This window comes from Eptatretus burgeri, chromosome 7 (assembly GCF_056783735.1).
Source record: "Eptatretus burgeri isolate ZD-2024b chromosome 7, Ebu_testis_v1, whole genome shotgun sequence".
Taxonomy (NCBI): Eukaryota; Metazoa; Chordata; class Myxini; order Myxiniformes; family Myxinidae; genus Eptatretus; species Eptatretus burgeri.
The window spans coordinates 103,501,883-103,520,130 of NC_140967.1; the positions used below are offsets into that span (position 1 = coordinate 103,501,883).

Genomic DNA, 18,248 nt, shown 5'->3' on the forward strand with positions numbered 1-18,248 from the left:
GTGAACGTTATTTGCTGATGATTTATGTGGGCAGGTAATGTACAACTCCAGCTCGATGGTCTACAATCCCTGCTGGCACAGATACAACTTATGCAATATTAAGAGCGAGTGATTGCCGATGTGTGTCGAATACAACTGTGTATTCCTGCCATCACTAACATGGTGTAATGTTCTCAATAATGACACTGAAAACGGGAATCATATATAATTTTGCACAGCATGGCACTGTTAAGGTTTGTACCAACTTCACCATCTGTTCAACGAAAGCTAGATAAAAAGAATGAGGGTCGATTGGGAAATTCATGACCTGGCATAGAAGCACAAAAGTGTAATACGTGGTTTGGCGTGTTTGTGTTTCAATCTGAACACCTGCCTCGTGATGTGGGGACCCTTGTACAAATACAACAGCACCACATACAATATGCGTTTGTCCTTTGTTTACAGATGTCCTTGCAATTCACAGCAAAGTACACTGCCTGCTATTTTTGTCCTGCGTGTTTTATGTATGTTCAAACTTTCATGAGCTTTGGATCAACGTAAGAACAAGTGAAATACTTCAATACAGCGCGTGTGGTGAAGCAAATAAGTACACTAATGTTAAAATATGCAATTTATGCTTTTTCAGTTGAAAAACAATTAAAAAGCGTACTTAATATGTGAAATGTAAAAATCTTGTTATTATTGTGATAAGCACCTTTATATATATATAATGGAAGGAATGAAATGGTTCGATACAGCGTGGCAGGAGGCTGCAAAAGAATGATGTAAAAAAAATAATAATCATAAAGTTAATGTACAGACAAACAAATGATGAGGAAAATGTAAGCTTTGCTGATGAAAAGATGAAAGCAAAGCTAAAATATTTGTTGAGCAAAACACTGAAACATAGTGGTTACACCAACTACATAATATTGGTTCACGAAAAAAATAAGTGACCACTATATTCATTATTGTTGTGTGTCTGTCTGTCTGTTGGGTTGTCAATCCAGTCGAAAAAAAAAAAAATTTTGATCTACCCTTATCAGTATTTCCGTCGATATGTTTGTCTGTCTGTCTGTCTGTCTGCCTGTTGGGTAGTTGATCGAATCGAAAAAAATTAAAAAAAAAATTTTTTGAAATTTGTTCTACCCTTATCAGTATTTCCGTCTATGTTGGGTATAATGGGGCAACTGAGCATAACAATTGTGCATTTTGTGAGGAAAGCACCAAATTTGGCACACTTGTAGCCTATCATATTATGAACAGATTTGGATATTGGGCCATCTCAAATTCAGCCGCTGATGGCTGTGGCAGCCATTTTCCACTGCCATCAAAAATTTGAGATGGCCCAATATCCAAATCTTTTCATAATATGATAGGCTACTAGTGTGCCAAATTTGGTGCTTTCCTCACAAAATGCACAATTGTTATGCAAAATTTAGCTGTTGCCCCACGAGTAGTCGATCTCATCCAACAAAAAAAAAAAAAAAAATTTTTTTTTTTTGAGATTTGTTCTACCCTTATTATCAGTATTTAAAATGGCGATTTCAGTTAATACAATGGCGATTTCGATGAAACTTGGTTGGTAGGTTCATACCATGACCTAGTAGTGTGCAAATGAGAACCGTTGCTATGGACACCACCGTTGCCTAGCAACGGGACTTTGAAATTTTTGAAAAATCATAAAAAAAATTATTTTTTCGAAAATCAAAAAAAATCGGGCCACGAGCAACTGTGGGCAGTACATTCAGCCATATTGTCAAAAATTCCAGCCGGATCCTATGAAAACTGTCGGAGAAGATCAACTTTGAATTAACCCTGGTCGAAAACAATAAAAAAACGAAGTTCGTTATATCTCACAGACTCCTCCTCTTCTTCTTCTTTCGGCTGCTCCCGTTAGGGGTCGCCACAGCGGATCATCCGTATGATCCGCATAGTGATTTGGCACATGTTTTACGCCGGATGCCCTTCCTGACGCAACCCTGGTCACCTCTTACGACACAGGGATATGGTACACCTATTTTAACCGGGGTATACACCGGCCCAGTACACTGGTACTCATTTCATCAACCTCGGAAGGATGACAGGCTGAGTCAACCTCCTGGTGTATTAAATCAGTGGCCCAACGGGGCTTGAACTCAGGACCTTTTGGATCCCAAGCCGCTGCCCGAACCACTGTGCCAACACCAGGCTTTATATCTCACAGACTATGAGTCAGATATATATTTTGAGTCGGAGGCTTGCCTCGGGATCGCCCATGGCTGGTCCCCATTGGTCACTGCTCGGTTATTGGGGTGACACCCTTCCTCGGCGTCCCCCCCCACCATATCCAGAACTTTCCAGCAGCCCCTGAAGGCTGCTTATCACACTGTTCACCTTGTCCCCTCAGCAGATCACACAAACAGTGTTGGGATTGTTGTGTGTGTACTATGTGTGAATGTCTTTATCGTGTTGAGGAACTCTGGGGAGGGTTCCAAACAGCGTTTAGCACTTACCTTGCGTAACTCTTCTTGGGTTGCTTTACACAGCTACTTTGGCTGGAGGAGCATGGGAGGGGTCAATCATTTATATAATCCTAGCCACCTGGGTGCAGTCGATTTGGGAAGAGCTGATTGGCTATTCGCTCCATTCACAGGTGAGAGGGTAGCTTGGTGTTGGCTTCGCAGTTAGGGCGGTTGCTTGCCATTCTAGGGTCCTGAGTTAGAGCCCCGTTGGCCACTGAATTAACACTAGGGAGTTGACAGCCTGTCATCCTTCCGAGGTCGGCGAAATGAGCACCAGTATACTGGTAATAGGAGCACCGCATCAGCAGCATAGCCATGACCCTAACCAATGATGCATCCAGCAGTCAAAAAGGCATCACACTATGGGAACAGGTGAGAGATGTGGGTGGGTCTTATATATATATATATATATAGATTCATCAGATGTCTGTCTTTCTGTTCGTGTTTTTTTAGAAGGACTGCTGGACCGACAAGCACCAAATTCGGCATGCAGCCCAAGTCCAATCTGGGGATTGTTCTAAGGGTATTTTCATCTACCACCTGAGCCTTTCAAGATCACTTTTCTGGCTTTTTTCATTTTTATGTATTCTCATTGGTTAACAGATATCACGTGGCATATAACATGGCCAAAGGCCAGCACACCTAATTCGTCGAGCTGTGTCTTCCACCCATTGCCTTACAGCTGACCTGACTCCACGCACAATTGGAACCTAACTAAATAAATAATACGTTCACCATTTTCATGCTGCGGTAAGCCAAAGCTATCTTACTATAGTAAATGGTGTACATACAGTACGTTCCTATTCACAATCACCACGCCACACCATTGCCTTCCCTTGAGGATGTATTGTTTAAAAATATTGTTGTATAATTCTGTAACGGATCAATTTGCTTTGAGAAATGGAGCTTTACAATGATTGTGCTTTCTTCCTCCCTCACGGCTTCCATCCATCTTACAGTTTTAACACAAAGATTCATTATTGACTAGACATTTGATATCATTTTTCACATCCTCTGACAGCTTAAAGGAGAAGCCAAATGCTAAGAACCACCTCCACGCTAATCTAACCCTTGTGTTTTTTTCCGATTTATAAAGTTGGTAATTTTGCGATTAAAATTCGATCTGCTGAACCGACAATCACCAAATTCGGCATGCATCCCAAGTCCGACCCAGGGCTTGTCCAAAGTGTATTTCCATCCACAACCTCAGCCTTTAAAGACCCCAAAGAACCACAAGACCTTTTTTCCCCATGCTTGAGAGAAGATTTTCAACATGCTTGGGAGGTCAGGGATGGGAGCATGCGCCGGTCAGGTATGCATGATCCACAGCTTGATCACTCTGACATCCTCCCCAGAATCCAGTCCATGCAAGCGCTGAAAAGTGTGGGGGCCAGTACACACCCCTGACGAACTCCAGTGACAACTGGAAATAAGTCAGAGATGGAACCACCACACCTCACAGCACTCAGTGCCAGAGTATAGTTCAGACATCAGATTGATCAGTTTTAGTGGCACCCCACGAAAATCAAGAATCCTCCAGAGGGCATCCCAATTCACTGAATCAAACGCTTTGCAGAGATCAACACAGGCTGCAAGCAACCCCTGCCGAAACTCTCGTCTGCGTTCTGTGAAACCCCATAAAGCAATGATACGGTCAATCGTTGACCTATTTGGTGTAAAGCCTGACTGCTCTGGATGCTGGTGCTCAAGCAGATATTGGCGAACCCTATCAGGAATTATCCAAGCAAATACCTTGCCCGGCAGTGAGAGCAGTGTCACCCCTCGGTAGTTGTTGCAGTCTTGGCGATCACTCTTCCCTTTCCAAAGAGGAACAACAAGGCCCCTCTTCCAGTCAGTTGGGATGATGCCTGTGTTCCACGCAGAGCACAGAACTACATGCAACGACATAAGTACATTTCCACCAGCCTTGAGAAGTTCAGCATGGATGCAACAGATCCCAGGAGCTTTATCCCCATTTCAACCAGTTCACTGCAGTCTGTGTTTCCACAAACGAAGGTGGATCACAGTTGATTGGAGGGTCAGCAATAGGTATCGTCACACTTCTGACAAGGGAGAGGGATGGGGCAGGGTAAACAAGATGGACACTACAGGGACTTTCAGGTCCTTACACGACAGGGCCTTTCAAGAAGGAAAGCAGGGAATTTGAAGGAGGTGAGTTTGGGGTGGATTAATGGGGGTAGAAAAGATCATGGTTTTGGATAGGGGAAGATAAGAGATGGTGTTGAACAGCTGTTTTGAAGACCTGGAGGGAAGAGTGGGATTGAAGAGAGTGTGGGAGTTTGTTCCAAAGGCAAGAAAAAAAAGGAGAAATGAAAGGGTGAAGGTGAGCAGTGATTCTTGATTTTGGTAGTTTTCTCCAGAAGGGGGTTTCTGGCGGACCATGAGTGCCCTGAGGAAATATGGGGGGGGACACATCTCAGACAGGGGGGGCAGGCTGAAGAGGAGATGGTAGAAGACAGAAAGATCACCGACCTGCCTGTTGTGAAAGACCCAAAGACTCAGCTTCATCATGGAAGATGCCAATGATCCTAAATGCCTTGGTTTCCACAGCGTGAAGCCGAGAAAGGTGAGAGGTGGGAGAACCACCGCACAGGGGAGAGCAGTACTCCATCAGGTTTGTATGTGGTCAGGAGCTCAGGAGTGCCAAGGAAGGACTTTGCATGATGGAGAATGCCCAGTCGGCGATTGACTTTGGAGGCCAGCTTGGAAATGTGGCTTTCCAAGGAAAGATCATAGCAGATAATGAGACCCAGAAGCTTGAATGAAAGGACTTCTTCAATGGGATTGTTGAGAAAGTATATCAGGGCGAGGTTACCAGACAGTCCTTTCGGAGAGACATAGTGACAGTGTGAGATTTTTCAGGATTGAAAGACATGTTCCACGTGTTGGACCCAGCTTGTGATTTTATGCAGATCTGCAGAGAGTGAAGAAGCTGCTGTTTGCTGATCCGAGGGATGACAGATGGTACGGCAGAGGGTGGAGTGATTTGCAAAGAGATAAAGAGGATTTTCCAGAGAGTCAGAGAGATCATTGATAAAACCAGAAAAAGAACAGGGCCCAGAACGCTGCCTTGAGGAACTCCAGCCTGGACAGGAAGAGGGGATGAAAGAACTCCATTAAGGGCCACACGTTGGCTGGACAGGAGAGGAAGTCTGCGAGCAATGAGTGGAGATGTCCTTGGATACCATCGGAATAGAGTTTGGTGAGCAGGGCAGGGTGCCAGACCGTATCGAAATCACGCGATATGACTCGGGATATGGCTCTGATTTCATGTCTGGCATTGAGGATCTCCATCCATTGCTAGGAGAACAGAAGTAGCATATCCAGGGTAGAGTGACCTGGTCTGAAACCAAATTGATGATCGGAAATCAAGCCATTGGAGAAGAGGAAGGATTTAATGTCTGAAGTGATGATGGATTCCATAACCTTGCTGATGATTGGGAGAAGGCTGATTGGTCTGCCGTTGCATGGATCTGTTTTTGCACCTTTTTATGCAGGGCGGTAATGTTTGCTGATTTCCAAGCAGGTGGCGGATGACCTTGAGCAAATGAGGGGGTTCATAGAACAGAGAGAGGGTGAGCAAGAGCAGCAGAGCAGGTTTTTAAGACACGTAGGCTGATGCCGTCTGGACCGGTTGCAGAATCTGGAGTCGAGGTTTGACAGCAAGCTCTCCACCTTGTCAGGAGAAAAGGACACAGAGTCCAGGGACAGTTGGGTGCGACTGGGTAAGGTGGGTACAGAAAGCGGTGGGTTTTGGACACAAGATTTCGATGCAAACACCGAGTTTAGGCATTCAGCCTTTTCATGTGTGGTGTCAGCAGTGTGACCATTTGAGGTAAGGGAGGGGATGGAGGGGTAACATACACCAGAAACATACTTCACTCGATGCTACCAGGATTTGGAGGAGGGAGAGAGGTTTGAGAGTTCAGACTTGAGCTTAGAAAGATGTTGTTTTCTGGCTCTCCTGAGAGTAGATACACACTTGTACCCAGCTTCATGGAAGGAATTGAAATTGCCTTCAGTTCGATTAGCCTTCCATGAGGCGAAGGCAAGTTGTTTCAGGACCAACTGCCTCACCACAAACTTCAGTGTACCATGGTCGGTAGGAAGGGTAGAACAACTGAAGACGAGATGGGATAAATCTGTGCATGAGATTTATCTGTGGAAAAGAATACTCCTTCCATGAGTGTGATCTTGCCCTCTTGATCATGTCAGCCATGAAGGACGAGGATGGTTAACTGCGGCACCTCATCGACGGGGGCCTGAGGAGGAAGAATCTGAGGCAGAGGAGGGTGAGTCGCACATCCAGCTCACATCTCTGGGATGCCAGAGAGGACTCTCTTCCTGGGTCCAGGCACCGCAGGGACGCGGCTGCGTGTCACTGTCGCTTCACATCGTGACTGCCCATCTTCCCCATCCATTTTCCTCTGCATTCTCCTGATTATTTGTGTGAGGTGAGGGAGGAAGGAAGGACTGCTTTCCTTTTCTCCATTCATTACTTTGACTTTATTTTCAAGTCCTTGTTTTATTCTTCACCCCTGAGTGAATGATGGCCAAGGCTTTTTCTGAAGTAAGATTGAAGAAGAATACGTGTTATGGTTAAATCTGCTCCGATGTGCCTTTTTGCTTTCTTGCTTATAAATGATTGCTTGCTTGTCTGTTTGTAATAAATAATTGTTTGTTGCAATTTCCAATCTGTCTCGGTTGTCTTTGCCTTTATTGGTCCAATGCAGCGCACAAGTAAGGTTAGACGGGACGTTCTACCCCAATAATTTGCTTTGTCACCCAGCACAATTCACTGTAATGCTCGGCAGTAATCTGAGTGTGTGCTGAGGGCACTGATTAGCTGGTCGTCCACAGGTGAGGTATCATGCACAGTAGTGTAACCCTGCCTGGATTGGTCATGCCAATCGGCATTCACGGTTGCTTAGCAACCTGCCGATATACGGAGTTATCTGTACCTGGCAGCTTCAGGACCGGGCGTTCGGGAGGGACCCAAGTGCTTCCCCTTGTGGCAAGCCTCGAACACACACACACACACACACACACACACACACACACACACACACACACACACACACACACACACACACACACACACACACACACACACACACACACACACACACACACACTAGTGGGGTGCACTTACACATTGTGTAGCCATACAAACTGTGTTTCCCCATTGTCTCAGGTCGCTCACCTGCATTTGATTTTGATTTTTCACTTATGTATATTTTCATTTACAGAAGCTTTCCGGCGGTTCTGTGGTTTTTGCTGGTGTATCGGTTTCGATGTCCATCGGCACTCAAAATTACCATGCTTCCCCATTGTCTTGGGTTGTTCACCTGCATTTTTTTCATTCATTTATATTTTCATTTATGGATGTTGTCCAACAATTCTGTTGTTTTTCCTGGTGTACCGGTGTCGATGTCCATCGGCATTCGACTTTCAGCTATCTACGTCACCCGGAAGGTACCCTCTTTAATATGTCAGTGACTCAGTCAGTTAGTGGTTAGAAAGAGCTTCTTTTTTTTAAGATACACACATCATGTCTCTCAACCATGATTGGAGGGAACAACCAATCAGCTCTCGCCAAGTCAATTATCCCTAGATGGCTGGGATGCTTCTATAATTAATCCCCTTGCTATTCTTGCCAAAGAAAGTTACTGAAAGCAACCAATTAAAGTTACATAAGGTAAGCCCTTTGCCATTTTAAACCCTACATGTGTTCCTCGACAACTGCAGACATTCACAAGTAGCAAATATATGAGAATCCCAATGCTACATTCCCCCTCAGCTGCCATGCCGGAATCAACCATCAGCGCCCATTTGACCATCAGCGGCCATTCCACCATCGGTGCCCACTTCAGTTCTGGCATCCCTTCAACCATTTCATGAAGTTCCAAGTTGGAAACATTTTTGGTTCCTTGCAGTAATTATGATTTCTTATTGAGTGCTGGAATACTAAAGGTGAAATAATTCAGTTGGAAATGCTCCATGTAAATACTGCATACATTCCCTGCATTTATCATTACCTCTTCTAACCTCTCCTGACTTCCACATTTCCCCTATGTGTTTCTCTTCCACCAATTGTTCCTCATTCCCAATTTTGCTTCCCTCCCCAACCCCACGCACAAAAACTTAATAATGTCGGGGTGGTGAAAACTGTTCAGAATTGCCTTTTTATTCACCTCCTTGTACTTTCTGTAATAAAACATAACAGCCCCTCCTAATTCACATTTCATCTGTCACTGATGATGATCAGTTCTCTTGTGTGACTTTAGGATATCATTGATATATACAGTGCCACCCAATCAATCTATACTGTGGTATCAAATAAAATTATTGGTGCAGTACACCCAAAACATGCAAAGAACCCTCCCAACCATTGTGGGTATTTCCTCACAATGCACAAAGTGATATATGCTTTATAAAGGCGTACAGCAGGTATTGAAACTCAGTCGTAATGAAGGTGCCCCAAGATCGACCCAGTTGACCTTTGATGTGTAATTGGGTGTCAAAGCTTTGTGACATTGTCATCACATTGAGCCCTCCAAAGTCAACTATGGGTAATGTCCTTCAGGAATGAAAGACAACAGGTCTTGCCATTGTTGAAAATAAAACTAACAGGCCAAAACGTTTTGCAAAATGGGCTACAAGCACCATAAAACGAGCAATGGTGAATGGTGAAATGTATGATATCGAACATTTGGTACAGCGTTGGCAACAGGGTCTCACCTGTGGTTGATTACTCAAAAAGGAAGACCAACAACCCCTTTGGAATGGAATAAATGGTTGTGAATTGTTATCTTCACACAAGTGGACAACATCTCAATATTTTTGGAATGAAATGGCATCTGCTATGATGTTAAAAGCACCTTATCCATGTTGTACTGGGTGAGCAGGCGCTGCAGTTCCTCATTCTGCTGCTGGGTAGTTGCATTCTCTTTGATGAGGTTTAACCGATAAGTCAGCATATTACTGCAAACAAGTGACAAAATCGAGGGACAAGGGTCATCTGCGGTGAGTCACCGTTGAGCATTATCTTTATGAACAAAACATCACCAATCATTATGGCTGATTTGAGATACCTTTTCATGCATTTAGTTTTAAGTCTTATTTGCAATTATGCACACCAAGTTTACCTAAGCAGAGTACTGTCCACAGCGAATGTGAAAACCTGCAGGGAATTTATTGACTATTACCCATGAGCCCTTGCAACTGCAGCACCAATTTAACCCAGTACTATACATAGTGCAGATCGGAAGATCTATAGGACTACCTTCACTTTCATGGAGATGATGATGATGACATAAAAATCAAACCTTCCAATGTGTCATAGGAACCAAAAGTTTGAGGGCAATTTTACTTTTGTAGAACATACCAGTTCCACGTACCGGTACTTGTGTAGGGTACTTGTGAGGACATCCCAGATTCGTAGCTGAGCAGATGGTACCACGTCAGCCAGGCTTTGCCAGTACAGACAATCTCTTGAGCTGTCTCTCTGGCTCCACTTTGGAGGCACAGGTGCCCCCTCAGCCTGCAGGTTTCTGAACAATGTGTGATGTGCAGAATTGGCGGTTAGGTTTGCTGTTCTCCCACTCCATTTAATTCCCTCTGTGTTCGTTTGGAAATAGCTTCATTATGATAATTTCAGTGACAGGTTTGTGGATCAGCCCCCACTGCACAGTGTATTGCCAACCATGAGGAACAGAATGCCACCATGAGATGCTCACTTTATGAGGTGCTCAGGAGGAAACAGGTCATCATGTATAAATGTACAAGCTGACAACCATTTTGGGCTTAAGTCGTTTGGAACGATGGACAGAGCACGTAGGAAAGAAAAGAGTGAGACGTGCACACCAAAACACCCCACATTTCTTAAGATCGAGCCTTTGGTACTTGGACTAAAGCTCAGCAGGCCCTGCACTCTCACCTCTCTGGATGGCAATGTTGAGATGCAAAGACCTTGAGTGCCTGCAGGATGATGTTGGGGTCGATAAATGGTTCCTCCAATAAGTCTGCAACCCCTTTGAACTCGCCATCAGTCTTGGTTACTCGCAATGCCTCTTCCTGCCCCAAACCCGTCCCAGAAAGACACATCGTACTGTGGCGCATTGCAATCTTTTATCGTTGGCATTTTAAAAGAAAAATTTGGTGATCAATGGAAACTGCTATTGCATTATAGGTGTGATAAAGTAAATATTTTATTTTAAAATGTATTTATTGTGCATGGTTGGAAAGTTAAGGTGTTGGGATATCGGGGTTTCGATGAAAATGGCATCACATTTTTAGAGAGTCAAAAACAAAACTAGGCACAAGGTCAACTACAGTGCCTTCAGAAAGTATTTGCATCCCTTGACTTTTTCACATTTTGTTGTGTTACAGCTTGAATTTAAAATGGATTAAATTGAGATTTTTTTGTAACTGATCTACATAAAATACCCCATAATGACAAAGTGAAAACGTGTTTTAACAATTTAATTTAAAATGAAAAGCTGAAATGTCTTGCGTCAATAAATATTCAACCCCCTGAGACAATACTGGGTAGAAGCGCCTTTGGCGGCGATTACAGCTTCGAGTCTTCTTGGGTATGTCTGTATCAGCTTTACACATCTGGATTTGGGGATTTTCTCCATTTCTTCTTTGCAGATTTTCTCAAGCTCAGTCAAGTTGGATGGCGAGCATCAGTGAACAGCAATCTTCAAGTCTTTCCAGAGATTCTCAATGGGATTCAAATCTGAGCTTTGGCTGGGCCAGCCAAGGACTTTCACGTTTTCATTCTGAAGCAATTCCAGTGTTGCTTTGGCTGTATGCTTGGGGTCATTGTCCTGTTGGAACATAAATCTTCACCACAGTCTAAGGTCTTTTACACTCTGAAGCAGGTTCTCATCAACGATTGTATTTGGCTCCATTCATTGTTCCCTCTATCCTTACAAGTCTCCCAGTCCCTGTTGCTGAAAACCATCCCCATAGCATGATGCCACCACCACCACCACGCTTCACAGTAGGGATGGTGTTAGATGGGTGATAAGCTGTGCTCGATTTCTGCCAGACATAGCGCTTTGCATTCAGGCCAAAGAGTTTAATTTTCATCTCATCAGACCATAGAATCCTTGACCTCATGCTCTCAGAGTCTCTCACATGCCTTTTGTAAACTCCAGGTGTGCTGTCATGTGCTTTTTCTCTCAGGAGTGGCTTGTGTCTGGCCACTCTCCGATAAAGTCTCGATCTGTGAAGTGTTGCAGATACTGTTGTCCTTCCAGCAGGTTCTCCCATCTCAGCCAAGGAACTCTGTAGTTCTGCCAGAGTAGTCATTGCATTATTGGTCAACTCCCTGACCAAGGTCCTTCTTGCCCAGTTGCTCAGACAGCCAGCTCTAGGAAGAGTTTGGGTTGTTCCATATTCTTTCCATTTCCTAATAATGGAGCTCACTGTGCTCTTGGGAATTTTCAACACCCTAGAAATTGTTTTATATCCCTCCTCAGATCTATACCTCCTCACAATTATATCTTGGAGATATATGGACTGTTCCTTGGACTTCATTTGCGAGTTTCTGCTCTGACATGCACTGTTAACTATGGGACCTTATACAGAAAGGTGTGTTTCTTTCTAAATCATGTCCAATCACGTTGTAGAGACATCTCAAGGATGATCAAAGGAAATTGGATGCACCTGAGCGCAATTTGGAGTGTCATCACAAACGGGTTGAATACTTATTGACGCAAGACATTTCAGCTTTTCATTTTTAATTAATTTGCAAAAACAACTCTAAAAATAAAAATCCACTTTGACATTAATGGGGTATCTTGTGTAGATCTGTGACAAAAACATCTCAATTCAATGTATTATAAATTCAGGCTGTAACACAACAAAATGTCACAAAAGTCAAGGGGTGTGAATACTTCCTGAAGGCACTGTCTCCCTTGTTTTTGGTAAATGAATAAACCGCTGTTGGTGTGCCAAGCTTGAGTGAGCTGGGCACCTGTTTCTCTCGAGATCCACACCTTGTCATGTAACTGGGTGCTTGTGGCCTTTTGGTAATCCAGGAGGAACTTTGCTAACTTGTTCACATCTTCCTCTGTGTCCACACCCAAGGCCTGTGCAGTGAATATACATGGTATACTCTAATGTCATACTATGAATTAGATACTTAACTAATAACCCAGGCAAAAATATCATTCCTTTCCTGTAAGTAATTCTCTGCAGACTACTTTAGTGGGACCTGTTACCAACTATAGTATATGAAAGTACGACTCTCATATACTATAGTTCTAACTGTAGCATTTTTGCCTTAGAAAGCATCCACATGCCGCCCCACAATCAGCTCCAGCAAGAACGACTGTTTTTTGCTGCAGGCACGAGAGGACAATTTGATATCTCATTGAGGAACGAGAGCTAGAGCATGTTTCACCCACTAAATTAAACTACGGGACAGCTTTTGAAAGTCTCAAAGTCCATATTCGACACATGGAGGAGGAAAAAGGTGCATGAGCAGGTGAGTAAGAGGGACTTGCCTTGAAAATAGTGTCCAACTTCAGGAGGCACTGCTGTGTATGAGGGAGAGGTGCCAGCAATCCTAGTAATTTGCTATCCACAAGGAATTCCTGCTGTGGAGCCATGGAAAAGAGAAAGAGAACAAGATCACATTGATACATTCCATGAGAAGGTGAACAGTATCTGTAAATAGATGGTTTTGAATTAAAACAAAAGTAGTCATTTATCTATTGCTGGTATTACAGTTCCAGATATAAAGATAATCATCATGATTTGTACTACTAATTACTTGAAATATGTCACCCAATGGCTTTGAAAAGTGGACTAAGAGATCTCTCCAAATATAACAACCATGCTTGGTGTGAGAATATGCCTGATTAATTCATGATATTGAGCTGATAAGTTCAAATCCCAAATACTAAGTTGATTTGTCCATTGTCTACTAATGTCTTTGCCTTGCATATGATTTGTGTACAAGTTCCACCACAAGTCTAAGATAACCATTTAAAACTAGATATCTGTGATCACAAAGCGATCGCCAAAGGTAAGCCTTCGCAACCGGGGGAGGCTTACCCTTGGCAATCTTCCGCAACTTGGCCTGCAATCCATTGATGGTATTTTTTTTTTTTTCGGACTGCGATATGACCTTGACCTTCAATATTTAGGAACAGAGTGTAAATTAAGAAAATGTGTCCATCTACAATCTATCTAGGAAACTCAACGTCATGAAAATCAGACGAAAATTATTGAAGTTGTGATCAAAAAGTTTTTTGGGGTTAATTAGGTCACAATCAAAGTCAAGGTCAAGGACACTAATCAAATATCAGGTGCACAACTTCAGTACAGGTACACTATTATGATGCAAGGACATCTTGGAAGGCCAAGCTGTCTGAGATTCCACATTGGCAAAAAAAAGCGTTTTTTGTTTGTTTGTTTATTTATTTTTAGACCGCTATTTGACCTTGACCTTTAACCTGAAGGGCTACGATGTAAATTAAATGTAAATGCTGCTTACTCGGGGTTATCTTGACAGGGCAATTTTGTTCTGATCAGACAAACCCATCAAGTTTTGGTGAAACATGTTGAAATGTCTAATTGGGTCATGACTAATTAGGTTAAGGTAAAAAAAATGTATGTCAACCCCGCATACTTTTTATTCGCCTTGTTGATGCAAAATTTCATTCCGAAAGTCCCAGCTGGCTCTGAGATGCAGATCGGACATTTCGGAAATTGGGAGTGCAGGAAGAAAGGAAAAATAAATACCCTAAATGGCAGTTTAGTACTCCTCGGGGTCTAAGAAACTCTGTGGTACCATTAAAAATTGGGGGCACTAATTGTATAAACAAACCATACAATAGCTATAAACCTCACCCCATGCTTTTGGGGAAGGTTTAAAAATAAAACAGCCAACCCAAGGGGAAGTGTACAAGCTTAGCATTTTAAGCATCAGTCCATGGACATTTCTCTTGAGAAAGGTCTCATACCAAAAGAAGGTGAAAAAAAAAATGACGAATAAATTATAACTTCATGACAAAGGTAAACACTACTGGGATGTTCAAAACGTTTGACAAAAACGTCACAATAGACCAAGACAAGCCAAAAATATTTAATTTATCAACCTAACTACAGGGTGTTGTCCCTTAAATCGGTATTTATTTATAGAATACAAGTGTACACAACTTTCCAGTTTAAACTCATATGGAACAGTTTGAGTAATATTTTAAGTTTTGCTTCGTACTCCACCTTCCATTTTTTTTTTCCCCAGAGTGCACCATGGTAGGGTACCCATTTCCAGATGTGTATAAAAAGAATAGGTTGGCATGTTGAGCACTAAACATTACTCCAATTGTTTCACATTCAACTGGAAAGTTTGTATTGCTTGTTGTATTCACTAATTAAAGTTGTGGGTGTATGCTTGTTGCCCGTTGACCTTTAACCTTTTAGATTGACCTTCTTAATGTGTAATGTTTGGATGGGATTTCTATAGCATCAGGAGGCCTTTGTCCTTCAAAATTCATTTATTGAATACACTATTCAAATATTAGTTTTACCATCACAGGTGAGGAAGGGAGGAAGGTTGTAGTCAAGTTTCTTCGAAATCAGAGAGCACATACCTTTTGGGGGGAGGTCAAATCTGGACCCACTGTGACCTCATCACCCCCCCCCCATACACCCCCTTTGACACTGTTTTTTTATGCCGTGAACAAACTTTCGTACATCACGGGTGATGAAGATTGTGGTGAAGTTTCATCAAAATTGTGTGTAATTTCGGAGAGGTTCCGAGTGTTTACGTAACAACTGCCTGACTGACGGACACCGCATGATGCTATTACCTCACCTGAACTATGTTACAGGTGAGCTAAAATGGGTACCTATTCAAGGGGCATCCTGTTTATACAGTGCCTTCAGAAAGTATTCACACCCCTCGACTTTTCTCACATTTTGTTGTTACAGCCTGAATTTAAAATGGATTAAATTTAAATTTTTCATCACCGATCTACACAAAATACCCCATAATGACAAAATGACGACACATTTTTAGAAATTTTTACAAATCAATTGAAAATGAAAAGCTGTTGAAATGTTTTCAGTCGCTATTCAACTCTTTTGCGATGACACTCTAAATTAAGTGCAGGTGAATCGAATTTCTTTGATTATCCTTAAGATATCTCTACAACTTGATTGGAGTCCACCTGTGAGCAATTCAATTGATTGGACATGATTTAGAAAGAAACACGTTTCTATCTATATAAGGTCCCATAGTTGATAGTGCATATCACAGCAGAAACTCTACCATGAAGTCCAAGGAACTGTCCGTAGAAGTCCAAGAAAATGTCTCATCCAGGAACGAGAGCGAGAGCATGTTTCATCCACTAAATTAAACTACGTCCCCACTAAATTCTAGTAGTCGGATCTGGATCTTCACCAAAATCTAATCAGTTCTTCCTTGTCACACACCCAACCAGTCCACCAAATTTCACCTGAATCCATTCATAACTTTTTGAGGTATCCTGCACACAAACACAGAGATAGTGGTGAAAAACTAACCTCCTTCCAACTTCGGTGGTGGAGATAATGATGGAGCTCACTGTGCTCTTGAGAATTTTCAACATGAGAAATTGCTTCATATCCTTCCCCAGATCTATACCTTCTCCTAATTTTATCTTCTCCAATTAATTTAATTTAGTGGGTGAATTAATTCAACCCCCTGATGCAATACTTTGTAGAAGTGTCTTCAGAGTTCCTTGGCTGAGATGGGAGAACCTTCCGGAAGGACAACACTGTGCAGCACTTCACATATCCTAGGCTTTATGGGAGAGTGGCCAGACGGAAGCCACTCCTGAGAAAAAGGCACCTGACACCACACCTGGAATTTTCAAAAAGGCACATGAAAAACTGAGCATGAGGCAAAAGATTCTGTGGTCTGATGAAACTAAAATTGAACTCTTTGGCCTGAATGCATAACGCGACGTCTGCCGGAAACCGATCACAGCTCATCACCCATCTAAAACCATCCGTACTATGAAGCATGGTGGTGGCACCATCATGCGATGGGGATGCTTTTCAGTGGCAGGGACTGGGAAACTTGTAAGGATTGAGGGAATAATGAATGGAGCCAAATACAGGCAAATCCTTGAGGATAACCTGCTTCAGAGTGCAAAAGGCCTTAGACTGCACTGAAAATTTACATTCCAACAGGACAATGCCCCCAAGCATACAGTCAAAGCAACACTGGAATGGCTTCAGAATGAGAACGTGAAAGTCCTTGGCTGGCCCAGCCAAAGCCCAGACTTGAATCCCATTGAGAAGCTGTGGAACGACTTGAAAATTGCTGTTCACTGATTCTCCCCCATCCAACTTGACAGACCTTGAGCAAATCTGCAAAGAAGAATGGGAGAAAATCCCCAAATCCAGATGTGCAAAGCGGATACAGACATCCCCAAGAAGACTCGAAGCTGTAATCGCCGCCAAATACACTTCCACAAAGTATTGACTCAGGGGGTTGAATACTTATTGACTGATGCAAGACATTTCAGCTTTTCATTTTTAATTGATTTGTAAAAATTTTGAAAAACATGTTTTCACTTTGACATTACAGGGTATTTTGTGTGGATTGCTAACCAATTTTTAAAAATTTAATCCATTTTAAATTCAGGCTGTAACACCACAAAATGTAAAATGAGTAGCGGTGCATTCAAATACACCGCCCACATGCCAAATAAATAAATAACAATCCTCAAGTCCTCGACATCACTGGGGCACGACGGCGATGCCACCTTGCAGCACCATGAAGTTGGAATTGGGAGCGAGCGGTGTGCAATAATTGATTGATTAATTGCATAATTGAAATAAATAAATATTAATGGTGAAATAATTAATTTCTCAATCAATTGGCTAATAATAGCAGACCAAAACTACCACTGTTTCATCCGAATCCGTAACTTTTTTAAAATTACGTAATTAATTGAAAAATGAAATAATTACTTGATTAATCAATTAATCAAAAATACTCTTTATAGCCAAATCACATGTTCACTGCCATGTCCAAATATCAGCTTCCTAGCTCAAAAGGTGCCTATGATATTGCCATGATGAGAAATAAAATAAATAGGTAATTAATAAATCCCTAATAATTATATAATTAATGAATTAATTATTCAAAAATAATAAATACTTTTGTCCCCCAATTTCAGCTTCCTAGCTCAAAGATGGCTGAGATATCACCCAGACATGGAAGAAAGAAAGTAATTAATCAATTAATCAATTCAATGAAAATACCCTTTACAACCAAATCATTTGTTCACTGTCGTGTCGAAATATCAGCTTCCGAGCTCAAAAGGTGGCTGAGATATTTCCCAGATGGGAAATAAAATAAATAAATAAATAATCGATAATAACTAAGTAATTAATCAATTAATTGATGAATCAAAAAATAAAAAATAAACCACATCTTCACTTGTCCCCAAATTTCAGCTTCCGAGCTCATAGGATGGCTGAGATATTGCCCAGAAAGGAAGAAAGAAAATAATGGATGGATCAATAAATCAAAAATACTCTTTAAAGCCAAATCACTTGTTCACCGTCATGTTCAAATATCAGCTTCCGAGCTCAAAAGGTGCCCGAGATGTTGCCAAGATGAGAAATAAAATAAATAAGTAATTAAGAAATCGATACTAATTAAGTAATTAATCAATTAATTGTTTAATAAAAAAAAATTAAAATACCGTTTTTGCCAAAGCGCAT

At 42.0% G+C, this 18,248-nt stretch overlaps 1 protein-coding gene across 4 annotated transcripts in view; it reads right to left on the reverse strand.

The window, feature by feature from the left end:
- The window catches only part of DRC1 (dynein regulatory complex subunit 1), a 77,152-nt gene that overhangs the window by 3,157 nt on the left and 55,747 nt on the right, over positions 1-18,248 (reverse strand). For 3 of the 4 annotated variants that reach the window (XM_085890068.1, XM_085890071.1, XM_085890069.1), the window contains exons 13-17: positions 13,025-13,117; positions 12,515-12,607; positions 10,444-10,580; positions 9,905-10,057; positions 9,386-9,488 (exon numbers count right to left, since the gene is read on the reverse strand). In XM_085890068.1, the coding sequence (XP_085746194.1) occupies positions 9,386-9,488; positions 9,905-10,057; positions 10,444-10,580; positions 12,515-12,607; positions 13,025-13,117 (579 nt within the window). The remainder of the gene's footprint in view (positions 1-9,385; positions 9,489-9,904; positions 10,058-10,443; positions 10,581-12,514; positions 12,608-13,024; positions 13,118-18,248) is intronic. The other variant, XM_085890070.1, reaches the window with a different exon arrangement.